Consider the following 20319-nt stretch of genomic DNA (forward strand, 5'->3'; position numbering starts at 1 on the left):
AGACTGATGCGCTGGTGAGGTGGGATGGACAAGATTGATGCCCGCTATATGGAAGCATTGTAGGCGCAATGTTAATTTAATAGGCTATGTGTGAATCAATAACCAAGTCACAAATTATGTTGTTTAGATTGTGTGTGAATAGCCTACCCAACTGCGAATCCTGGCCGATAAAATATCAAGCTCGAGTAGCATTAACGTTGAGAATAGCATATCCCATTCCAGCCTCGGGTTCATATTTCAATAAATCACCAAGAGAAAAAGCAATAGCTCACAATATTAGAGTCGTGCTTTAGGCTGCAGCCTTTAAGGCCAGCTTTAAATGGGAAAACTTGGAACATATGATGGACCCTCCCCAAATAAGCAGTCCAGTCTTCAGCACGCACGAGTAGTCAAGCAAGCCTATAAAAATGATCTGAAGTTTACGAGGAATAATCCAGTAGTCACGAGGAGAGACACACAGACTTTCTGCTAAGTAAGTATCCAGGTATCATAATAGCTCTTAAGTATTGTTTTGTAGCCTGAGAATACCGTTGTTATGAGTGGATATTGTGGACGCAGATGTGTTTTCACCCCTGCTCTCAAAGATGAACGAATGTGCCAAATTTAAAACGTAATGATAAGTGAAATACTGTTGAAGGGTGTTCAAGTATGAATATGGAGGGTCAATCCAGTCAAACTAATGGAATTAAAATGTTGACAACTGCAAAATACCATGAACGACGCAACAACGACTACTCAATCTCAACCAGTAGTTCCAACCACCAAACTTTACACCCATATTTACTATTGAGCGTTTGAACTACAGTACCCTTTCTATAAACACCAAATCCAAGAGCGACGGTTCTAACTTCTAACAAAGATTGCGACTGAAGTTGTGTAGGGTTTTTTTTTTAATTAAGATGCATGAATGTTAAATAATATTATTGACCAAGTTTAAACCTGTCTGATGCTACCCGCAGACTAACTTGCCTGTAGGCTACTATCATGCCAACCACTGCTCCTACAGGACGATCACTGCGCACGCTTAGTTTCGATTCAAGTGACCCGTTGTAGGGTATCGGGTATCGTATCTCTCTACTCTACCACCTTCACAAAACGTTTGGGGACATTTTCTTTGAAATATGAATTCATATGTTTGACAGTGCCACTAAAGTGGTTGTGTCCATAATTGCATAGAGTCGTCATTTATCAGTCTTGTCTAAATGATAGATATTCAAGGACACTCGACTAACCCTCTGTAGGTTGTTTTGCGACTGTCTTTTCCCTGTTGCACAGCATATGCCCTCTAACTTCTTTCAAGACTGGCAGTTTAGTTGGGCAAGGGTAAAAAGCTGCCAAAGTTTACAAATGGACTTGAAGCTTTCTGAACAATGTTGAGATAGAGTGCAAGGGCATTTGGTTTCCATCAGTAAATATTCATATACTGTACTATAGTAGGCCTACCAGCATTTTGCATTAAAAAAGCTTAGTTTATGGACACCCTGCCTAATGCCTGAAATGTATTTGTTTAAAGCAGAAGCTTCTGTCCAAAGTGACTTACAATAATGAGCAATAACATTCAAGCTACATTGCAGAGGGGACCTTATAGTAGGCCTACTACAATATTAAATACTACTACAATATTAAATACTACCAGAGCTGGACAGTACTGTAGTTTACTTGAGTATTAATATTTGTGGAAACTTGTGACTTTCATTCTACTACATTTGAAAGACAAATACTGTACTTTTGACCAGGGACCTCACTAGGATTGAAAGACAGGGGGGGCATAGCCCTCAGGGTTGTAGGTAATGCGCATGCATAGAGCGCGCCAAAACAAATGTTCATCACACCTTAAAAAGGACTTCAATGAATTGGTATTAACAGGGACATGTCATTAGTTTTTACTCTCGGATTATTGCTGATTATATTGCTAATTATAAGGGTCTGCGGGGACTGATGTTGTAGGTCTAGCTTGCCAGTGGCGCCCCCAGAAATTGTTAACAGGGGTGGCCAGTTGAGGCCATTGCAAATCTTGGGGTGGCACACCAAAACAACCAAACAACCAAAAACCAACCAACCAAACAACCAAAAGCACACCAAAACAATTTTACTATTAAGCTCTTTGGTCATTAAGGGCCATCTATTATGCTAGGCTATATAAATTTCAAGACATTATAGGCAGAAGTGGGCACAAATACATCAAACACTATTTTGTTACAAATTACAAATACTGGCTTTTCCAGAGCAGAATGAAAGTTAAATAGTACCTCTTTTAAACTGAACTACATTTCCCTTGTTGTGCAATAAATGCATGCCTGCTGGCAACATGGGGGATAAACAGAATAACAACCTACAGTATAAGGTGTCCCAATATACGGAATGAATTAACTTGGGAGAGAATTCCACTCCGGGAGGTCTTTGTCTCCATCTCCTCCATTATTTCTGCATATCAGGACACCTCAGCGAATGTTACTCCTTACATAAATCCTCATGTCAAATCCAAGTTTTAATACTGTCCTGTAGTAAGAATGAACATCAGCTATTAGGTACTCAAGGTCATGGGCGAGAGAGCCTTCATTCGCCCCGTAATGAGTCATTTAACCATATACCGACTTATGAAGATGATTAATTAACACGAAAACGTTGCCTGGTGTCCCTTTAATGATCACTTCTCCTCCACACCCAACACATAGTTCCATACAGATAACTTGTCTCAGTTGTATAGTTTTGTTTGTTTGTTATTGTGTTTCCCTGCCTTTGTCTCTGTTGTATTGTTTTGTTTGTTTGTTATTGTGTTTCCCTGACTTCCTACTATGTAAAGCGACCTTGGGTTTGAGAAAGGCGCTATATAAAATAAACGTATTATTATATTATTATTATTGGGTCAAAGGCCGTGGTCCTAATATTTTCCCTCAAATTTTAGTCTTGTAGCACTTAACATACCTGACAATGCAAGCTAGTGTTGCACTGTGTATCGATACTAAAAGGCATCCGTGCCTTCCGCAAAAAAAAGCGATCACGATTTCCGGCGTTTTAGAATCGATGCTTTATTAAAAGAATAACGTTCTGTGTCTGTGTGAACTGCTGCTCTCACTGCTCCTTGCACGCATCTAGGCAAGTGGGCGTGTCAAGCAGGCAGCTCTGAGTGAGTGCGCGCGCAGCAACGTAAACATAGTTCTTTGCCGACAGTCCTCAGCAAAGAATTGACCTGCACACTACAAAAGTGCACCGAATTCAACACAAATGACTCAATACACTTGGAAGAGGTATGAGTCCTTTCTTTTCCAGATATCTTAGGATTTCGCCGTAGTATCGTTTCAGTATCGAGCATCGTGATATTTATGGCAGGTATCGTATCGAAGTCATAATTTTGGTATCGTGACAACACTAATGCAAGCTTCTAGTTACTTTTTTAATTTCTTTCAACTTCCTGACATGTTCTAAGGGGTTCTAAGGGGCTTTAAGTTGTCTACAGGGTGACAAAAATTGACATAAACAAACAAATTGGGTTTACACCCCATGTTGTCCTTACAGAAGGGTGATAAAGTTGACCATTTTGGCTCCCACAATTGACTTTTCTTTTCATTTTTTTCAACTTTACACATGTTCAGAGGGGATCGTAATAGAAGAAAGTTGGATCTAACACCTTTAAGTTGGTCACAATGTGGCATACCACAGCAAGGAAAATGGAAAATGGGTAAACATTTCATGCTTTTTTTCCAAAAAAGTAATGAAATGTTTAGGTCAACTTTACAGTTGAATATAGGGAATTGCCCAAAGGATATCTCCAGGCACCCAGCCTATTCTTAAAACCAGATTCACCAAGATTCTGGCCTTTGGCTTTATGATAAGCATTGCCTATTGTCATGGTTATAGCGGGTAGTATATTTAATTGAGTGATGACATTTTGGCTTATTTGAGAAGCATTTAAGTAGTTGAAATACTCAAATACAATCCCTCAAAATATGTTGTTACAAACTACATTTGAGTTTTTCCAATCCTGCAAAATACAAATTACAAAATACGCTAAAGTAATTAAATACGTATTTTAAATACATATAATTGAAATAATGCCCATGTTTGAGTATGCTACCCATATCTGGGAAAGTATGATGTGATCATGCTTGCATACAGTATATCCTATGTCAGCATTTATGTCAAGGATTATTGCACAATAATTCTCAGTAGGGATGTAACGATTACCGGTATTATGGTAAACCATGATAATGTCATTTTCAAATATCATAATTATCGCAGTTGATTACCACGGTGTGGAAACCGTGTGTTTAATCCTTCCCAGCTTCATCCAACCTTGCTTTTGACATACAGTAGGCCTGGTACAATGAGAAAAACTGGTACCCTACTGATTCTGTTGTCTAATTGATGTATTTAACTGCGATTCGGATTAGTTTACACCTGATTTTAAAAGGCGGAATATTTTCACCGCAAAACGTGTACTGTATCATGTAGCCACTCTGCATCTTTTTATACTGCGATAATACCGAAAACTGTGATAATTTTGGTCACTATAAGCGTGAGGTTAAATTTTCATATCGTTACATCCCTAATCCTCAGTTGAGTCATCGCTTACTGGATGTTAAAATTGCAGAATATCATGGAATTTTAAAAGAAATTACGCACTGCCTTTTCTCTCCACCCTTCCTCTCCTTTAGCATTCATCAGATCGGTGATCAGTGCTCTTTTTAAGTTGAACTAGGGTAGTGTTTAACTAGCTACTACAAACTACTGTTAATTTATGGGATCATTCAATAATCAAACAATCATCAAACAATATTCAAACCAAAACAATTGCACCCTAGACTAAGCTATGACACTTTTTCAAGGTGCTCTAAGCGATGTCACACGTTTTTTAGGCTAATTTTTTTTGGTCACATACAGCAAACATCTGCTCACTATCCGCAAGCAGCCTGTCCCCTGAACACACCGGAAAAAAAAACACGGTCTCTGTAGACAGCCCAGACTCCGCAACAAAAACAAACTCGTGCAAAGTTATGAAAATAGGTCAAATGTTGATTAAGCAGCTGTTTCCCACAGAATTTAATTCTATTTGTGGTAGGTATGCAGAATTAACTTGAATGCAACAGTTTTTAACAAATTAACACAGCTTGGTTATGATGCAGATTTAAGCACAGTTTAGCTAGTCGGCTTTTATGTCAACAATTGCAGGATTGTTAATGTTTTCTTTAAATGTACATGCAGGTTTGTTGAGAGACAAGGAGTATGGCAAGCCATTTTAACATTTAACCACTAAGTTTGACTATCCGGAATTCACATTGTAGATATCAACAACGTCTATCTGACTAGTCTCAATTACATTTTGGATAGTTGGAATTGGATAGTTGGAAACGTAATTGTGACTAGTCGAAATGTCAGAGAGAGATATCTGTAATTCAGTTTTGACTAGGCAAAACTGAATTACAGATATCTGTCATCACGTCATTGAAAACAACATTCAACTCGTCACACATCTTAAATGACAATTGCAGATACAGTATCTTTAATTCAGTTTTGACTAGGCAGAATAAAGCAGTCTCTCTCATTAGACTCTCACGTTATCAACTGGCTTGATCTCTGTTTCGTAGCCTACATACATTAGTAGGCCTACTAAATGCACCAGCACCATCTACAGGAAACTCCATTCATAATGGTGTTGGCTGTAATCGTATGTAAATGTAAACATTGAATCATCAATTCTTGCTGCCAGCTCCTGTCTTGAAGACAAAAGGCAGAATGAAACGGGACAATGCAGATGAAGATGCTTTGCTTGCAGTCTTGCAGAGGTTTGGCCTTTTCTCTGCCAACTGTCCCAGACCCTAACCCAGGGGGTCAAGAGCGTGCAGATTAGCTTCGGCATGTTAGCATACGCCATTTTCAAATATGGCGCTGCATGGAGCATTTGGAACCAGCTCCATGCACGAAAATCCGTGTTGGGCACTCATGCGCTCTCATGCGCGTACATGTTGGTGGGCGTGTACCTATCCGGCGGCTACAGCCAAACGTTATTCAGTGCGTATTTCTTGAGGATCATATGAGAAGACGGGCATATTATGGTTGTTTATCCATCATATGACAAATAAACAAGTAAAGAAAATTGTATTTATCTTGTTTCGTTGTTGTTTGTCCCGAACAAGCATAGCCTAAACATGATTAAAGACAATAAATTACACAACAGCGGCATAAAAACCTTGTCTCGTTACACCATGGGTCTCCAACACGTTGCTCTCAACCTATAGCCGCCCCCTTTGGAGCTTGCCAGAGGCTGAAGCACTAGGCTACTACATTTAAACACAATTATTGCCGCGAGGCATTCCAGCCTACTAATTTAATAAACAGTAAACCATGCATAATTAAAGAAAAAACTCAATTTAGGCTACTTCGCTATGCAATAAGGTTTCCATTAGAGCACAGCGCACGTTCAATGAATGAAGGAAAGGCCTTGTCTCGCAATAAACAGCTGGAAATTCCAACACTTTTTCAACTACACGAAACTTTACAGTGATCATCAAATAGCCTCTGGATTTAAATGCCCATCAGTCTCAACATTTAACTATATAATAAAAGTCAAAAAGTAAATTAAATCCCATACCAAAACCGAAAATCGTCTGCGTTTGATAGCATGCCGCTCCAAACAAAACGCATGTCTCACAAGAACAATGTAAGAAATAAAGGTCTGCCTCGAATAAGCCTACCTCAAATAAATACCTGTGCTTTGCAGTCTAAGTAAATAGCAGACCCTGGACATAATTTAGGATTTCTGGAAAGTGTGCAATCATCACGATGTTGGACTCCTGGCGATGCTCTGGCCGTCTACTGTGCCTCTGATACGCTGCCTCATTTGGATGGTAACTCCACAGGTGGCGTGAAGATTGGATGTCGTGGATCGTTAAGTAAACTGTTTTTTGCTGAGTCCGCAGACAACATTCTCTTTAACCGTTACTTTACCATCTGCGGTGTACAACTCAAAGTAAAGACACCACATTTTAGATGAGTTAGGGGCGTAATTGTCGCTCAGGCTGACCGTTCTGTCGTTATCTTCAATACTATCTTCAATAATATTGAATATCTTCAATATTATTTTCAAAACAGGGTGGCTATTGAGGGCTCTGGCTCCAGTCATTATTGTGGCTACTGGCTATTATTGGCTTGATTTGGTCATGGGCCAGCTAGAATCGTTTAGAGCACCAGCTATGAGATGGCAAACAATACAATAAAAACAAACTAATCATAGACTGTAAAATGCGCTACACTTGGCACTAAAACTGAATAGTTTATTTATAGTTCGACTACGGATATTTCCGTCATGTTGAATGCATATTTGCAGCAGGACAGCAGGCAGACCGCTCTTAGTTAGAGCCACTGTGTTATCAATGAAATTAAGTTGCGCTTCAGGGCGACTCCACTCGGACTCCATCGCGGCGTTCGAGCAACTTTTCTTCTTCTTGTTATGAGGGCAAAGGACTTTATGTGCATTATCGCCACCCTTTTACTGGAGGACGACTCTCTTTTTACAGAATATCCAATAAAAATCGACGTTGGTCCATGCGTCATTTCCAGCTTTGTAACTTGGCGCATGTGGGTCAGAGCCGACTGGCGCTGGATCCGAACCCCAGTGTTCAATATGGCGTTGACTATGAATTGGCGGGATTTACTAGCCTAGCCTCCACCATTCATTTGTATGGAGGGCGGGACTTAGTCACTCTCTCCAGTTATATATAATACCTCCATGGGTAGAAGCGACTGTGAGACTGTTATTAGCGTCACGGGTTGGCTTCGATGTGAGTGGTTGAAGTAGCACGTCAATAGATGACGGACAAGTGGCTTATTCAATCATATACAAGCATTTTTTGATGAGGCCCAGCCTTCTGAAGCAACACTTCAATGGATCGGTTCCAGATGGATGAGTGGAGCTAGGCGGAGCAAAATTCATCTGGCTAGGGTCAGGTTACCCAGACCCTGCAAAACATTGCAAACTTGGCCACGCAGGATATTGAAAGCGAGCTGTTGACAGCACCACAGAAAGGTCAAAGTCAATTAGATACATTTGTTGTTGAGAGGCTGTTGCCATCTGGGGGGGGAGTCTCGTTCAGGGACAAACTTAAAAAGAACAAGTATTTAACGTTTGCGTCTTTGTTTGAAGTTAAGAAGCCAGATCCAAAAACTGGAAAGGTGAAAACTGTCAAGGCAGACGAAACATTCTGCAACGCCTCATTGCTGCATATGATGCAGGGCGCCCAGTCAATCTTGACAGCATTATGATGCATGAACTATTTGTTGTGCCCTTGTCTCTGGCAGATGTAAATGGACAGCTTCGTTCAGGTTCAAAGGTAGTGTTTACTAAGATTCTAGCTGCTGGCATTCCATGTCCCAACCACCTTGATAACAGAGACCTTCGGGATGAACCAATGCTCATCATTTATGGTCAAGCTCTGGTCATTGCCATTGGAAAGCCACAAGCAGTGAAAACTGAGTTTTGGGGACCTTGCTGATGTTTTTGTGGAATCTGTTCTCAGAAGTGGAGCACAATTCCAGCGAATTGATGTTTTGTTTGATCGCTACCACACACATTCCATCAAAAGTGGAACACGAAAGCGCCGTGGAAGAGACTTGGTGATCTGCGATAATATCGTGATTGTTGTTTTAACGATGTGCAAATTTACATTATCGAGTATTTAAATTACTTATGGGGGAAAAACACTCGAAATCACGCATTGAAACCCCACACTCACTAAATCCAGGAGGTGTATGCAAGAGAAGCCCCATTGCAGCAGAACAAGTGTCACATGATCCCTAGTGGGTCCACGTTGTCACAGGCAGGTCTAATGTTTATTTTGTGTAGTGAGATCAAGACGTAGAACTAGCTGCTAGCCTACAAGGGATTTTGTGCAGCTACTTCTGTTCACGTAGCATTGATGAGACAGTCCTTTTTTCCTACATGGTATTATATGGAGAGAAAACATTTGCCTTTGAGTATTTTAGTAGTCAGTTGTAAACAAAGAACTCTTCTCATGTAACCCTTTTGTAAATGGACTAAAGTTCGCTCTAAATATCTACGTGTATCGATTATGCTAACCGTTAGCATCTCTATGGGATTTCTCATATACATTAGCCATAAGCTAACGCATTAGTTTCTATTCTGTAACTTGGAATCAAAGTCAAAGTCAAAGTCAAAGTCAGCTTTATTGTCAATTTCTTCACATGTTCCAGACATACAAAGAGATCGAAATTACGTTTCTCACTATCCCACGGTGAAGACAAGACATATTTTACCAATTTTAAGTCCACAGACAAACATAACATTCAAGTAAACAAAAAAGTAAGTAAATAAGTAAATAAGAGGGCACATATAATAATGAAAAAATAAGAGCAGCAAAATTTTGTTGAAATTGTGCATAGACAGTCAATAAAAAACTAGTGCAAAGTCAGGCCAATAAGAGGCTTGGGTAGTTCTGTTTGACCTGAGTAATGAAGAAAGTGGCATAGTGGTGCAAGTTATGTAAGAATGCTAGCCTACATGATTTCTCTTAAACAAAACATCGAAGGGAATAACTGAGATGTACTCTGTTGGTCTGCTTAGTTTTACAGTGAATCCTAAGTAAAGTTTTTTGAAAGGAACTTCAGCTTCAGACTTTCTCTTGAGACACTGTTAGGCCTAGTCATCCTCTCTAATATTATAATGTGTCATAGAGTGACAATGCATTGGTTGATTTGGTTAAAAAGTCACAGGTTAGGTTATTGGTTATTATTGTATTGATGCTATTCATAAATAATGAGCTGTAAAGTAACTCAGACTTTTAAAATTATTTTTAAAGGATATCGACTAATTATTGTTATCGTCAAAATCACAAAAATATCGAGATATTATTTTTTGTCCATATCGCCCACCCCTACTTGGTGGCAATCAGAAGACCAATTGAGAGCAGAGATTTGCCTCTTCCTGCAAAGTGGGAGAACTTTATTGCTCATGCAGACAACAAGGCTGATCTTGCACACTTTTTATCCCAACAGCTCCAGCAAATAAGATCATAGTTGCTGCAGGTGGCTTCAGTGATGAAGAGAGAGTTGAAGCCTCTAATTCAACCTTTAACACTGACTGCTTGGAAGCCAAGCATGAAGAAGCAGACACAAGAATTGTTCTTCACTGCATTAGAAGCAACGCATCAAACATTGTTGTCTCAGCGAGAGACACCGACATCTTGGTACTGCCTATTGCCCATTTCCACATGATGTCATGCCAAAAGATCTGGATGAAGGCACGCAATAGTGGAACATTTGCAGATGGAACCACAGGTCCTTGATCTGCTTCCAGGTTTTCATGCGCTGACTGGAAGTGACTCAACTTCCTGGGATGGAAAATGGAGGAAAGTTCACTTGTTCCTCAACTCATGTCACTACCTCCAGTTCCGGATGCTTGTGAGGAGTTTATATCCTGTGGTTGCACCAAAGAATGCAAGATGCAGTTGTACTGTAAGCCTAACCCATGTACTGCTGCTTGCAAATGCAGAATGTCATGTGATACTTGTATGAATCAATAATAAGTAAAAAGTAACATTTTAGAAAACTGAGTTTTACGGTGATATCTGTTTTTTTTTTGCCCCATTCATACGGTGGTGTTTTGAAAGTGTGAGAGACGCATATTGTTTCAGTACAAAATATTAAGAACTGGTACCCTAAAGAATATGTTATATAGTGGATTTATATTCAGGAGACATTGAACCTTCAAAATATCATGTATAACAACTTTTCCCCTCAAATGGCTTCATCCAATGTGTACGTGTCAAATTTGGAAATTTGTGCATATTAGCGCATATTTCAGTAGATTAAGCCTCATTTGCATATTTAAACATTACATTTCAGAAAACTTGTAATACAAAAAATACTTCTCTTAATGTATTTGACAAACTGTAAAAGTTATGTGGTGATACATAAAAGTTTAAAATTTTACCCTATCTACCAATATTTTTCTCACCTGAGTGCAAGGCATCTATTTTTGAATAAAAATTCCGAGAAACTGGGGACCTAAAAAAAATGTTATATGGTGGATTTGTATTAAGGACAATTTGAACTATCTAAAAATGCTGTATAACAACTTTTCCTCAAAAATGCCTACAGGGTTACAGAATCCTGAAATCTGGTCCTGACTATAGGAAGAATTCAGTTGCGGATATCTAAAATGTTCGTTTTGACTAAGCAAAACTGAATTACAGATATCTGCAATACATATCCAGTCTAGCGGATGTGTATTGCAGATATTACATTACAGATATCTCTATCTGACGTTTCGACTAGTCACAATTACGTTACAGATATCTTGAATGACAATTCCAACTATTCAATGTAATTGCGACTAGTCAGAAAGACGTTGTTGATATCTACAATGTTAATTCCAGCTTAGCGGGTAAATGTTAAAATCGCTTGCCATATCCATCAAAGTGTACCGAATGCTACCAAGGACAAAATTCTTTGTTTTGCCGCATATTCGTGTGTATCCTCAGCGTTCTTGGAACACCCACAATCCTGTGCGCACATTAATGGAGGATTTAAAACCTGTGCCAGAGCCATAGAGCCTCTCTATGGCTCTGACCTATGCGTTTAAATGTAAATATCATCTTATTGTCACTATCACTATGCATTTAACTGTAAATATCATCTTATTGTCACTATCACTATGCATTTCAATGTAAACATCATTTTATTGTCACTATCGAAAGTAGCCGAAATGAAGTATGAACTCGGGTCATTTTGACAACTTTGAACTCTCACACTGTAATCGTGTAAGGAAGGCATTTAGGAAGGGTATTTAAAATTTTTCCAGTGAGAACAATTGCGAGCTAATTAGTATACTTTTCTCTTGGGAATTTTGCGTAATGGTTGCTATTATGTGGTTTATTTTAGCAAAAGAATCAATCATGAATAATTTAATTTATTGATCTGGGAGAATGATGGACAAGAGGCATGATGTTCAATAACGCACACCTGCAGCTTCCTGCACACTTGTTAATCTGTTCCATTGTTTGTTTTCCGAATGCTAAGAAGAAGCCTGGTCTCGTCTTTGAAGGATTTGACTCGGCAGGGCTCAGTTCTACCAAGCAGTCCTTCTCGATGATCCTCGACTTTGAGAAACAACCTGTGTTCCAATCCGCATACTTCTATGAGTACACTTTAATGCAGTGCGCTATGTGCAATGTGTTCTTGAGTCCATAGGGTAGTGTTGCTTCAAATGGAACATCAAGTCGGTGCACTTAACAGAAATAACGATCGCAACATTTAAACTGGTGTTCTCTATTCAACAGTGACAGAGTTATACTTACTGTCAAAACATGAACAGTTTAATGTTATAACCATGCTTGTACATTTGTAAAGTGTGCCAAGATGGCGACTGTTGAGGCAGTGTGAACACACTTATGCACTCAAATTAGGTATAATAAGTACAGTAGTACGCAAATTGGAATACAGTGTAGTGACCAGGATGTATACGAAGGATGTATACCCTATTATTGACCAAATAAACATTACATCACAAAACATTAAAAAGAAAAAGACTTGTTCTTTTGAATGCTGAAGTATTTTTAAAAAGGGAAAGGGAAGTGCATGTTATGTGTGTTGGGTTGTTAGAAGTGTTAATAGGAGGATTCCTATTACTAGATAGATAACTAGACAACAGATAGGCAGATCACGTTGTACATTACATTTGCATATACAAAATGAATATTATCATGTGTGGTTTAAACCAGTGGGCGTAAACATGCTCTAGTCTGTGAAAAGCCTCCCACTAGAAATGGATCATTAGGAGTCATTCACCCCAGATTATACATAAATATGTACAGAGGTGAAACACGAGAGCAAAGGTAAGCTACAACATTATTCATTAACTTCGACTGGTCTTTCTGAACAGGACAGATTTTACATCTTTGGAACAGAGATGAACCTGACGGCGGAGAAGCACTCTGTCCCTCTGATTGATGGAAACTCCATGCCCCTCATGGGACTGGGGACGTATGGGGACCCAAGGACGGTAAGGCTGCGTATTTGATCTTAATGGCATTATTCATGCGATCAGTTGTTAGACCTGTTCTTGTCTGATACTAAATCTCTTTCCCTAAACCTCTGCTCTACACGGTCGCACACTGTGCACACTCATTCACATGCATGCACATTGAGCTAATGCTCTTCTGATTCAAATCTATACAATAGAGTTTTATTCTAATTGTTACCTTCAAATGGTCCATTTTACTTGTCACTGTGGTGCATGCTTTTCATGTCTTAGGTCCTGCTCTATTTTTGTTGAATCAATTTGTGGAGATAGAATATGTAAGTGGCATTTTGCATCTTTTCTGATCAGACACCTAAAGGCACTGCTTATGAAGCTGTGAGGACGGCCATAGATGTGGGATACAGACACATTGATGGCGCACTGGTATATTTCAATGAACATGAGGTTGGCCAGGCAATCCGTGAGAAAATTGCAGATAAAACCGTAAAACGAGAGGATATTTTTTACTGTGGAAAGGTATGTTATTTTTCTCGGCTGTGGTTCACTGGTAACATAACTGCTTAAAAATTCACATTAAAAGATAAGACGTGAAATCTTTTGTGACCTTTCGTTGACACTCGTTGTCCTCCCTGACAGCTGTGGAGCACTTATCACCCTCCAGAAATGGTGCGACCTGCCCTAGAGAAAACTCTTAAGACGCTTCAACTTGATTATGTAGATCTCTACATCATCGAGCTTCCTATTGCTTTCAAGGTGAGGAATGCACCTTAGTTATAAGCATATTATGCAGCAATTAGATTGGGCTTGAGCAGTGTTTAAGCTCCTGTCTGATATAATCAATGACCGTGTTAGATGGAGAATTTTCAGTGCTGATGGCAATTTTTGTATGAGAAAAGAAATTGACTGACATTAAAATCTTACTTTGTATGATTATCTTTGTATGTTCTTCTCCTAGCCTGGAGATGTATTTTATCCCAAAGATGAGAATGGGAAGTACATTTACGGTGACGCAGATCTCTGTGCCACGTGGGAAGTAAGTTAAAGTCTTTTGATTAATCTCTATGAATGATACAGTTCTTTCCCAATTTGACAGATTTCGATAATGTATTAACATAATTTATGATATGATGGTATGAATAATATGCTTATGTCAATGTAAAACTGCCTCAGGGTCAAGGCCAGAGCAATAAAATTGAGGTGACGTACAAAGTTCATACCATGATTAGATTTGTGTCAGTGTGCCTGTGTTGTGATTTGTTGCTGTTGTAATACAGAACTTTGCTTTTAACAGGCCTTAGAGGCTTGTAAAGATGCTGGACTAGTGAAGTCTCTGGGAGTGTCCAACTTTAATCGCAGGCAGCTAGAGCTTATACTAAAAAAGCCAGGACTGAAACACAGACCTGTCTCAAATCAAGTAAGTACAACACATCTACATTTTGTATGATGTTCATTTTGTACATATCTTCTGTCTTAGACACTATTAATAGTTCATTATTAGGTGGGTGGGTGGTGAGTGTACTACAGGGCTGCAACACATTACTGATAATGAGATTGTAGTTAAGATGATGATATTCCGTGATCATGATATTCCATGATATTGTACATAAGTTAATGGTATGTCTTGTGTTCTCATGTACAGATTGAATGCCATCCATATTTCACACAGCCTAAACTGATGGAGTACTGTAAGCAAAATGGCATTGTGGTTGTTGGCTACAGCCCACTGGGAACTTCACGAGATGCATCCTGGTACGAATTAAACACATTGTCTCTAAACCTGAACAGTGGATTCATAGATACAGTTTTATCCACCTTATAGATAAACATATAGATAAACGTTATTATTGAGGAAGAAGCTGAGAGTAGATGGGAGGGCCTGCTGTACTTGTACTGTCCATCCAAAAGCTGACTAGGGATGGGCAGTATGATATACAGTATGGATTTAAAATATACTACAAAATACTTGCCCAGTCTTATTGAGAATAATGAGATTCAGGAAGATGATCCAGTGCAAAATAGTATAGTATAGTATATATACTTTTTTGATCCCGTGAGGGAAATTTGGTCTCTGCATTTAACCCAATCGTGAATTAGTGAAACACAAACAGCACACAGTGAACACACAGTGAGGTGAAGCACACACTAATCCCGGCACAGTGAGCTGCCTGCTACAATGGCGGCGCTCGGGGAGCAGTGAGGGGTTAGGTGGCTTGCTCAAGGGCACTTCAGCCGCGGCCCACTGGTCGGGGCTCGAACCGGCAACCCTCCGGTTACAAGTCCAGAGTGCTAACCAGTAGGCCACAGCTGCCCCAAAATGAGTAACGTGTAGGTTGCTCACACACGCAATACACTCCCTCTCTCACAGGGGCGGCGCTATAGGGGTGCTAGGGGATGCTATAGCGCCATGTGGATTAGCCACAGAACCCCCCCATAGCATCCCCAAGAAAATAATGGTTTATATCTCATTTAAAAATATTTAACCACACCAAGACACTTGCCATTTTTCGTGTAGACAGACAGATGAATACACTGGACATGCAACTGTGTTCCGTTCCCACATGGTTTCTCTGTCTCTGTTCTGCAGTGTTAGGACCTCCTCGACGAGGAGATTTCTGGTCCGCAGATAAATTAATAGCCCAGTGATACAGACATGGATCACACCTAGTCTACTCGAAATTAGGCTGTTGTAAGTTAAAAGTTTAATGGGCATAAGTCACGACTTGTGACAGTCAGAGGTAAATGTCGTAGCAAATAGCCTATGGTGATGACACTGCTTCTAAACATTTATTTCACTCTTGCTGGAGTGAATGCAGAACATGGGCTGTTGCGCAAACAAATGAATGAGGGGATGATCTGCATGTCCGTTCACCAAAACTATGGTTTTGCTAACCCATTCGCACTAAACATAGTTTCTGAAAGGTTCTCTCCATTGTTAACGTGTGATATTTGTCCATGTGGGGTAGTGTCAAGCAGTGAAGTGACAGCCTATTGCAGGTAGGCCTATAGGCAATGTTCACATCACTTGAGTCAGACAGAAGACGGACGCTGCTTTCTCTCTTGGTATTTGTGTCCCTCTGAACACTGTGTTTAAATAGTGTATTTAGCAGTCAGAATTTAAACATTTTCTCCCCCAGACCCCCGCCAATATCCTCCGCACCACCTCTCAGAAAATACTTCCAACATCCCTGACAGCAGGCCGTCATGCGGTTATGTGCATTTGTTGGCGTCGGAGGTAGCCTAATAACAATATAATAATAATAATAATAATAATAATAAATAAATATAGACGCAAGCGGCAATGGCGGGCCCGAGCACCTGTGGGCCGCAACCCGTGACATTTCAGAATCCAACAAAGCACCGACGTGGTGCATTTGTAAAATGTACATATTTGATGTATGTGCTATTTGTTTTTGCATGTTATTTTCTGGCACATTTACTTGCTTGGTCAGGTGGGGGTGCAATGCAAGGCAGGCCCATTGTGTGTCATCATAATCATAATCATAATATTTCAGTTAACCTGAACATTTCTGAAATTTTTGGCCAGATGGTGGTGCTATATTAGAAATTGTCAATTTTCCAATATTTTGCAAAGTTTCAGATCAACCAATATAGGCATTACCAATTTCCTTTTCTCCTGCTTGGCCAGGTGGTGGCGCTATGCCAGGCAGGCCCATTGCTAGGTGTCTGAATATCATCATAATCATAATATCTATTAACCTGACAAGTTTCAGACCATTCATTCAATGCACTGTGACTTTATGACACATTTCCTGTTTATATGGTGAGATATTAAAATCATGACATATTACAACATATCAAAAATCCCTTCGCAATTTCACATCAGCAACATCTTGGCATCATATTTGCCAAATTTCACATGAATCTGACAAACCGTCTAGGAGGAGTATGTTAAAATTGATCATGTGACATCAGTGTAATTGCCATTCTTTTTGTTGCCAGGTGGTGGCGCTATGCCAAATATACATTATGGGCATTTGAATATCATCACTACCATGGTATTCAAAGACCTGTGGAATTTAAAACATTTTAAGCCATGCATGGTGAATTAAGACACATTTATTGTTTATGTGGAAGGGTATTAAAATTCATAGTTTTGCCATTTCGTCAAATTACAACATATCAAAAAAAGCTTCACAATTTAGAATCAGAAGCATATTGGCATCATGTATGCCAACTTTCACATGAATCAGATTAACCGTCTAGGAGGAGTACGTTAAAATTGATCATGTCCACAATGCACAAAATCCCAATTACCTCACTTCCTGTGGGCGTGGCTAATGGCATGTTAATACAAAAGTTGATTGTTTTTGGGAGTTACAAACACCCACCAGTCACAGTGACACAAGGGGGCGCTATGGAGTTCGTGGGCCAAGCCCAGTGCCAAGGCTTTTCCCCTGTGTATTCATGGTACCTCTTGACGTGTGTGCCAAATTTCATGTGTTTTCACCGATGGGAAGCACCTCTTTTGGCATCACAATTCATCACATTTTAGTCCACACAAAATCCCAAATACCTCACTTCCTGTTGGGCGTGGCTAATGCATTGTACATACGAAAGTTGTTTATCTTGGGGAGATACACACACCTACCAAATTTGATGCGTCTAGCTGAGAGTATGTGCCAACCACTGCCTCAATCACCTAAGGGGGCACTACTGAGTCCCTGGGCCACGCCCGGGGCCAAGCTCTTGTACCTATCTGACGTGACACCTGACGTGTGTGCTAAATTTCAAGAGTTTTCGACCATGTTAACCACCTCAAAAAAGGAAAGCAAAAAAGTAGAATAACAATAATAATAGCCCTTACAAAAACAATAGGGCCTTGCGCCCTTCGGGTCCTTGGGCCCTAATAATACAGTCCGTTTGTTTAGCACTTTTCATGGTGAAAGCTAACATGTAAACAGATGACAGACACTTTTATGAAGGGGGGGGGGTTAGACATAAACATTCCCTATCCCAACTTTTTTTGAAACATGTTGCTGGCATGAAATTACAAATGATCATATATTTTCCATGAAATAGTCAGCATTTTATATGTCCTTTTTGCTGCTAAATATGTTTTTTATATGCATTTTACGCAACGTCCCAAATTTTTCTGATTTGGGGTTGTACATCAGATTGCTTTAAGCCCACATTCTGTGGCTCTGAAGTTTGTACCACTTGACAATTTCAGGTGTGACTTCTTAAGTACATTTCTGATACAGTATTTAGGTTATACGATGTAACAGGCAGGTCAGCATAGATTATGGCATGTCTCGTAGGCAGAGAAAAGTTATTGCTCTCAAACATTGTCCACTTAATCAACAGTCAGTGTACTGATGGAGAATAGATATGGAGGGTTTGCAAAGTGATTTCATGCTCCTTAGAAAGAATATTAGTATTTTCAACTATAATATACTAAAAATATATAAATTCTTTACTTGATATTTTATTATTTGTTGTGTGTGTTTTTGTATGTATTGTACTGCAGTGTTGTACTTCTGTTTAATTGTCTATTATGGAGAGGCAAGCAGTAAGAATGAGAAAATAAGATTAAATAAGAGTTTCATTGTACTGGGCACACTGCACTTTTTACATATGACATTGAAACTTACTTTGAATCTTTGAATCCTTCTCATTTAGGGTCAACTTGAAATGCCCACCGATGTTGGAGGACGAGGTGCTGGTCGCCATTGGCAAGAAATACAACAAGAACAGTGCTCAGGTGGCCCTACGCTTCAATGTACAGCGAGGTGTGGCAGTCATCCCAAAAAGCTTCACTGCCCAACGCATCAAGGAAAACTTTCAGGTTGACCAGAGTTACAGTCTTCTGTCTTAAAAGTTGTGATGTAAATAAAAACATGAGCATCATATGACAGGTCAGTGTGAAATACTGTGATCTATTTACTGCTAGACAGATTCCACTGTAATGTTGGATATTTGCATTAGATGACTGTGGGAGTAAGGTGTTACATTGCTGTGGCTATGGGAGTAAGGTGTTACATTGCTGTGGCTATGGGAGTAAGGTGTTACATTGCTGTGGCTATGGGAGTAAGGTGTTACATTGCTGTGACTATGGGAGTAAGGTTGTTGTTGTTGAATCCAACTATTGAACTCGCTAATCCTTTGTAGATATTTGACTTTTCACTCACTGCTGAAGAAATGAAAGCAATTGAAGGACTACACAAAAACATCCGATTTGTTGAGCTTCTCATGTAAGTTCTATCCTTGCAATGTTCATTTTGAAATAACCTACTGGTACTTTTCTCATGACATTTTTAATTTTCTGTTTTCCTAAAAGGTGGAGTGACCATCCAGAATACCCATTTCATGATGACTATTAAGAGAAGACATTACCAGAAGATGAAGTACTATATTTAATAACACTACTAGTCATGTTACTACACAGCATAAACACCACTACCCACACTACCACCACAGTACTAGGCTACTACCACTACACCAATTGCTACTGAATAATATATAATGAATAAATACTGAAACCTCTCAGATACAGAGAAATGCTTGATGATGTGTACAGTAAAACAAATCCCAACATGGGCGTTTGTTTATGTGTAAATGTTGAGTCATTTTCCTGAATCATTGTCCTTCGCAATATATCACAAAAAGATACGAGTACATTCCTGTTATCCTTCTTATCTAAAGAGTTGTGATTGGCGTAGAGAGAAGGCGTCAGCTGCATTGATTACACACTCTGCCAGTGCGCGAGCCTGGGGAGTTCATTCAAAGCAAGTTGGACATGCCATTGGAATGGAGCACTGCCCCTCAGTGGCCACAACAAGTACTACATATTCAAGTTCAAAAGACATTTAAAAATCCCAAGTGACACTAAATTAAAAAGACTTAAAAGTACTCTCCTGAAATATAATTCAACATGCTTTTGTCTATGCTTTTGTGAACTTCAGCATTTAATCTGCACATGGCTGTGTACCTATTCATTCTGTGTGTGTGCTCAAGTAACTGGTGTATGGCCCATATTGAAGTGTTCACTTCCAAGGAGACTTTGTGCACATCCCAAGTGCTGAACAAAAAAAGGTCAAGTTTTTTTAGGAAAAAAGTTCGCACACTCCTTGGTACTCTTTTTTTCAGTTTATTTTCTCATTTGGCACACCATATTGAAGTGCACATGAGTTGTCATTACTAAAGTGACTTCACCAAGCAAATGCCAAAATACATGTTTACCTTCCAAATGACAAGGAACAACAGTCTTATTATGCACTGCCTACTTCTCGAACTTCAAAAATAGCACATAGAATCTGAGAAATCATGTAATGGTAAGTAATTGACTTGGCAAGCTAATGATCCTG

At 39.4% G+C, this 20319-nt stretch overlaps 1 protein-coding gene across 2 annotated transcripts; it reads left to right on the forward strand.

Moving 5' to 3' along the window:
* The first annotated feature begins 15 nt into the window (after positions 1-15).
* LOC125303242 (aldo-keto reductase family 1 member D1-like) lies at positions 16-19557 on the forward strand. Of its 2 annotated transcripts, XM_048256863.1 has the most exons (10): positions 16-472; positions 12896-13015; positions 13343-13510; positions 13631-13747; positions 13950-14027; positions 14286-14408; positions 14634-14743; positions 18635-18800; positions 19124-19206; positions 19293-19557. In XM_048256863.1, the coding sequence occupies exons 2-10, from the start codon at positions 12923-12925 to the stop codon at positions 19333-19335; spliced, it is 981 nt and encodes a 326-aa protein (XP_048112820.1). In that variant the 5' UTR covers positions 16-472; positions 12896-12922; the 3' UTR covers positions 19336-19557. The 2 variants fall into 2 exon arrangements, with proteins under 2 accessions (XP_048112820.1, XP_048112821.1); XM_048256864.1 differs by lacking the exon at positions 16-472 and having other exon boundaries at positions 12844-13015.
* Positions 19558-20319: the final 762 nt, after the last annotated feature.

The sequence above is a fragment of the Alosa alosa genome, chromosome 11 (assembly GCF_017589495.1).
Source record: "Alosa alosa isolate M-15738 ecotype Scorff River chromosome 11, AALO_Geno_1.1, whole genome shotgun sequence".
NCBI classification, from domain to species: Eukaryota; Metazoa; Chordata; class Actinopteri; order Clupeiformes; family Clupeidae; genus Alosa; species Alosa alosa.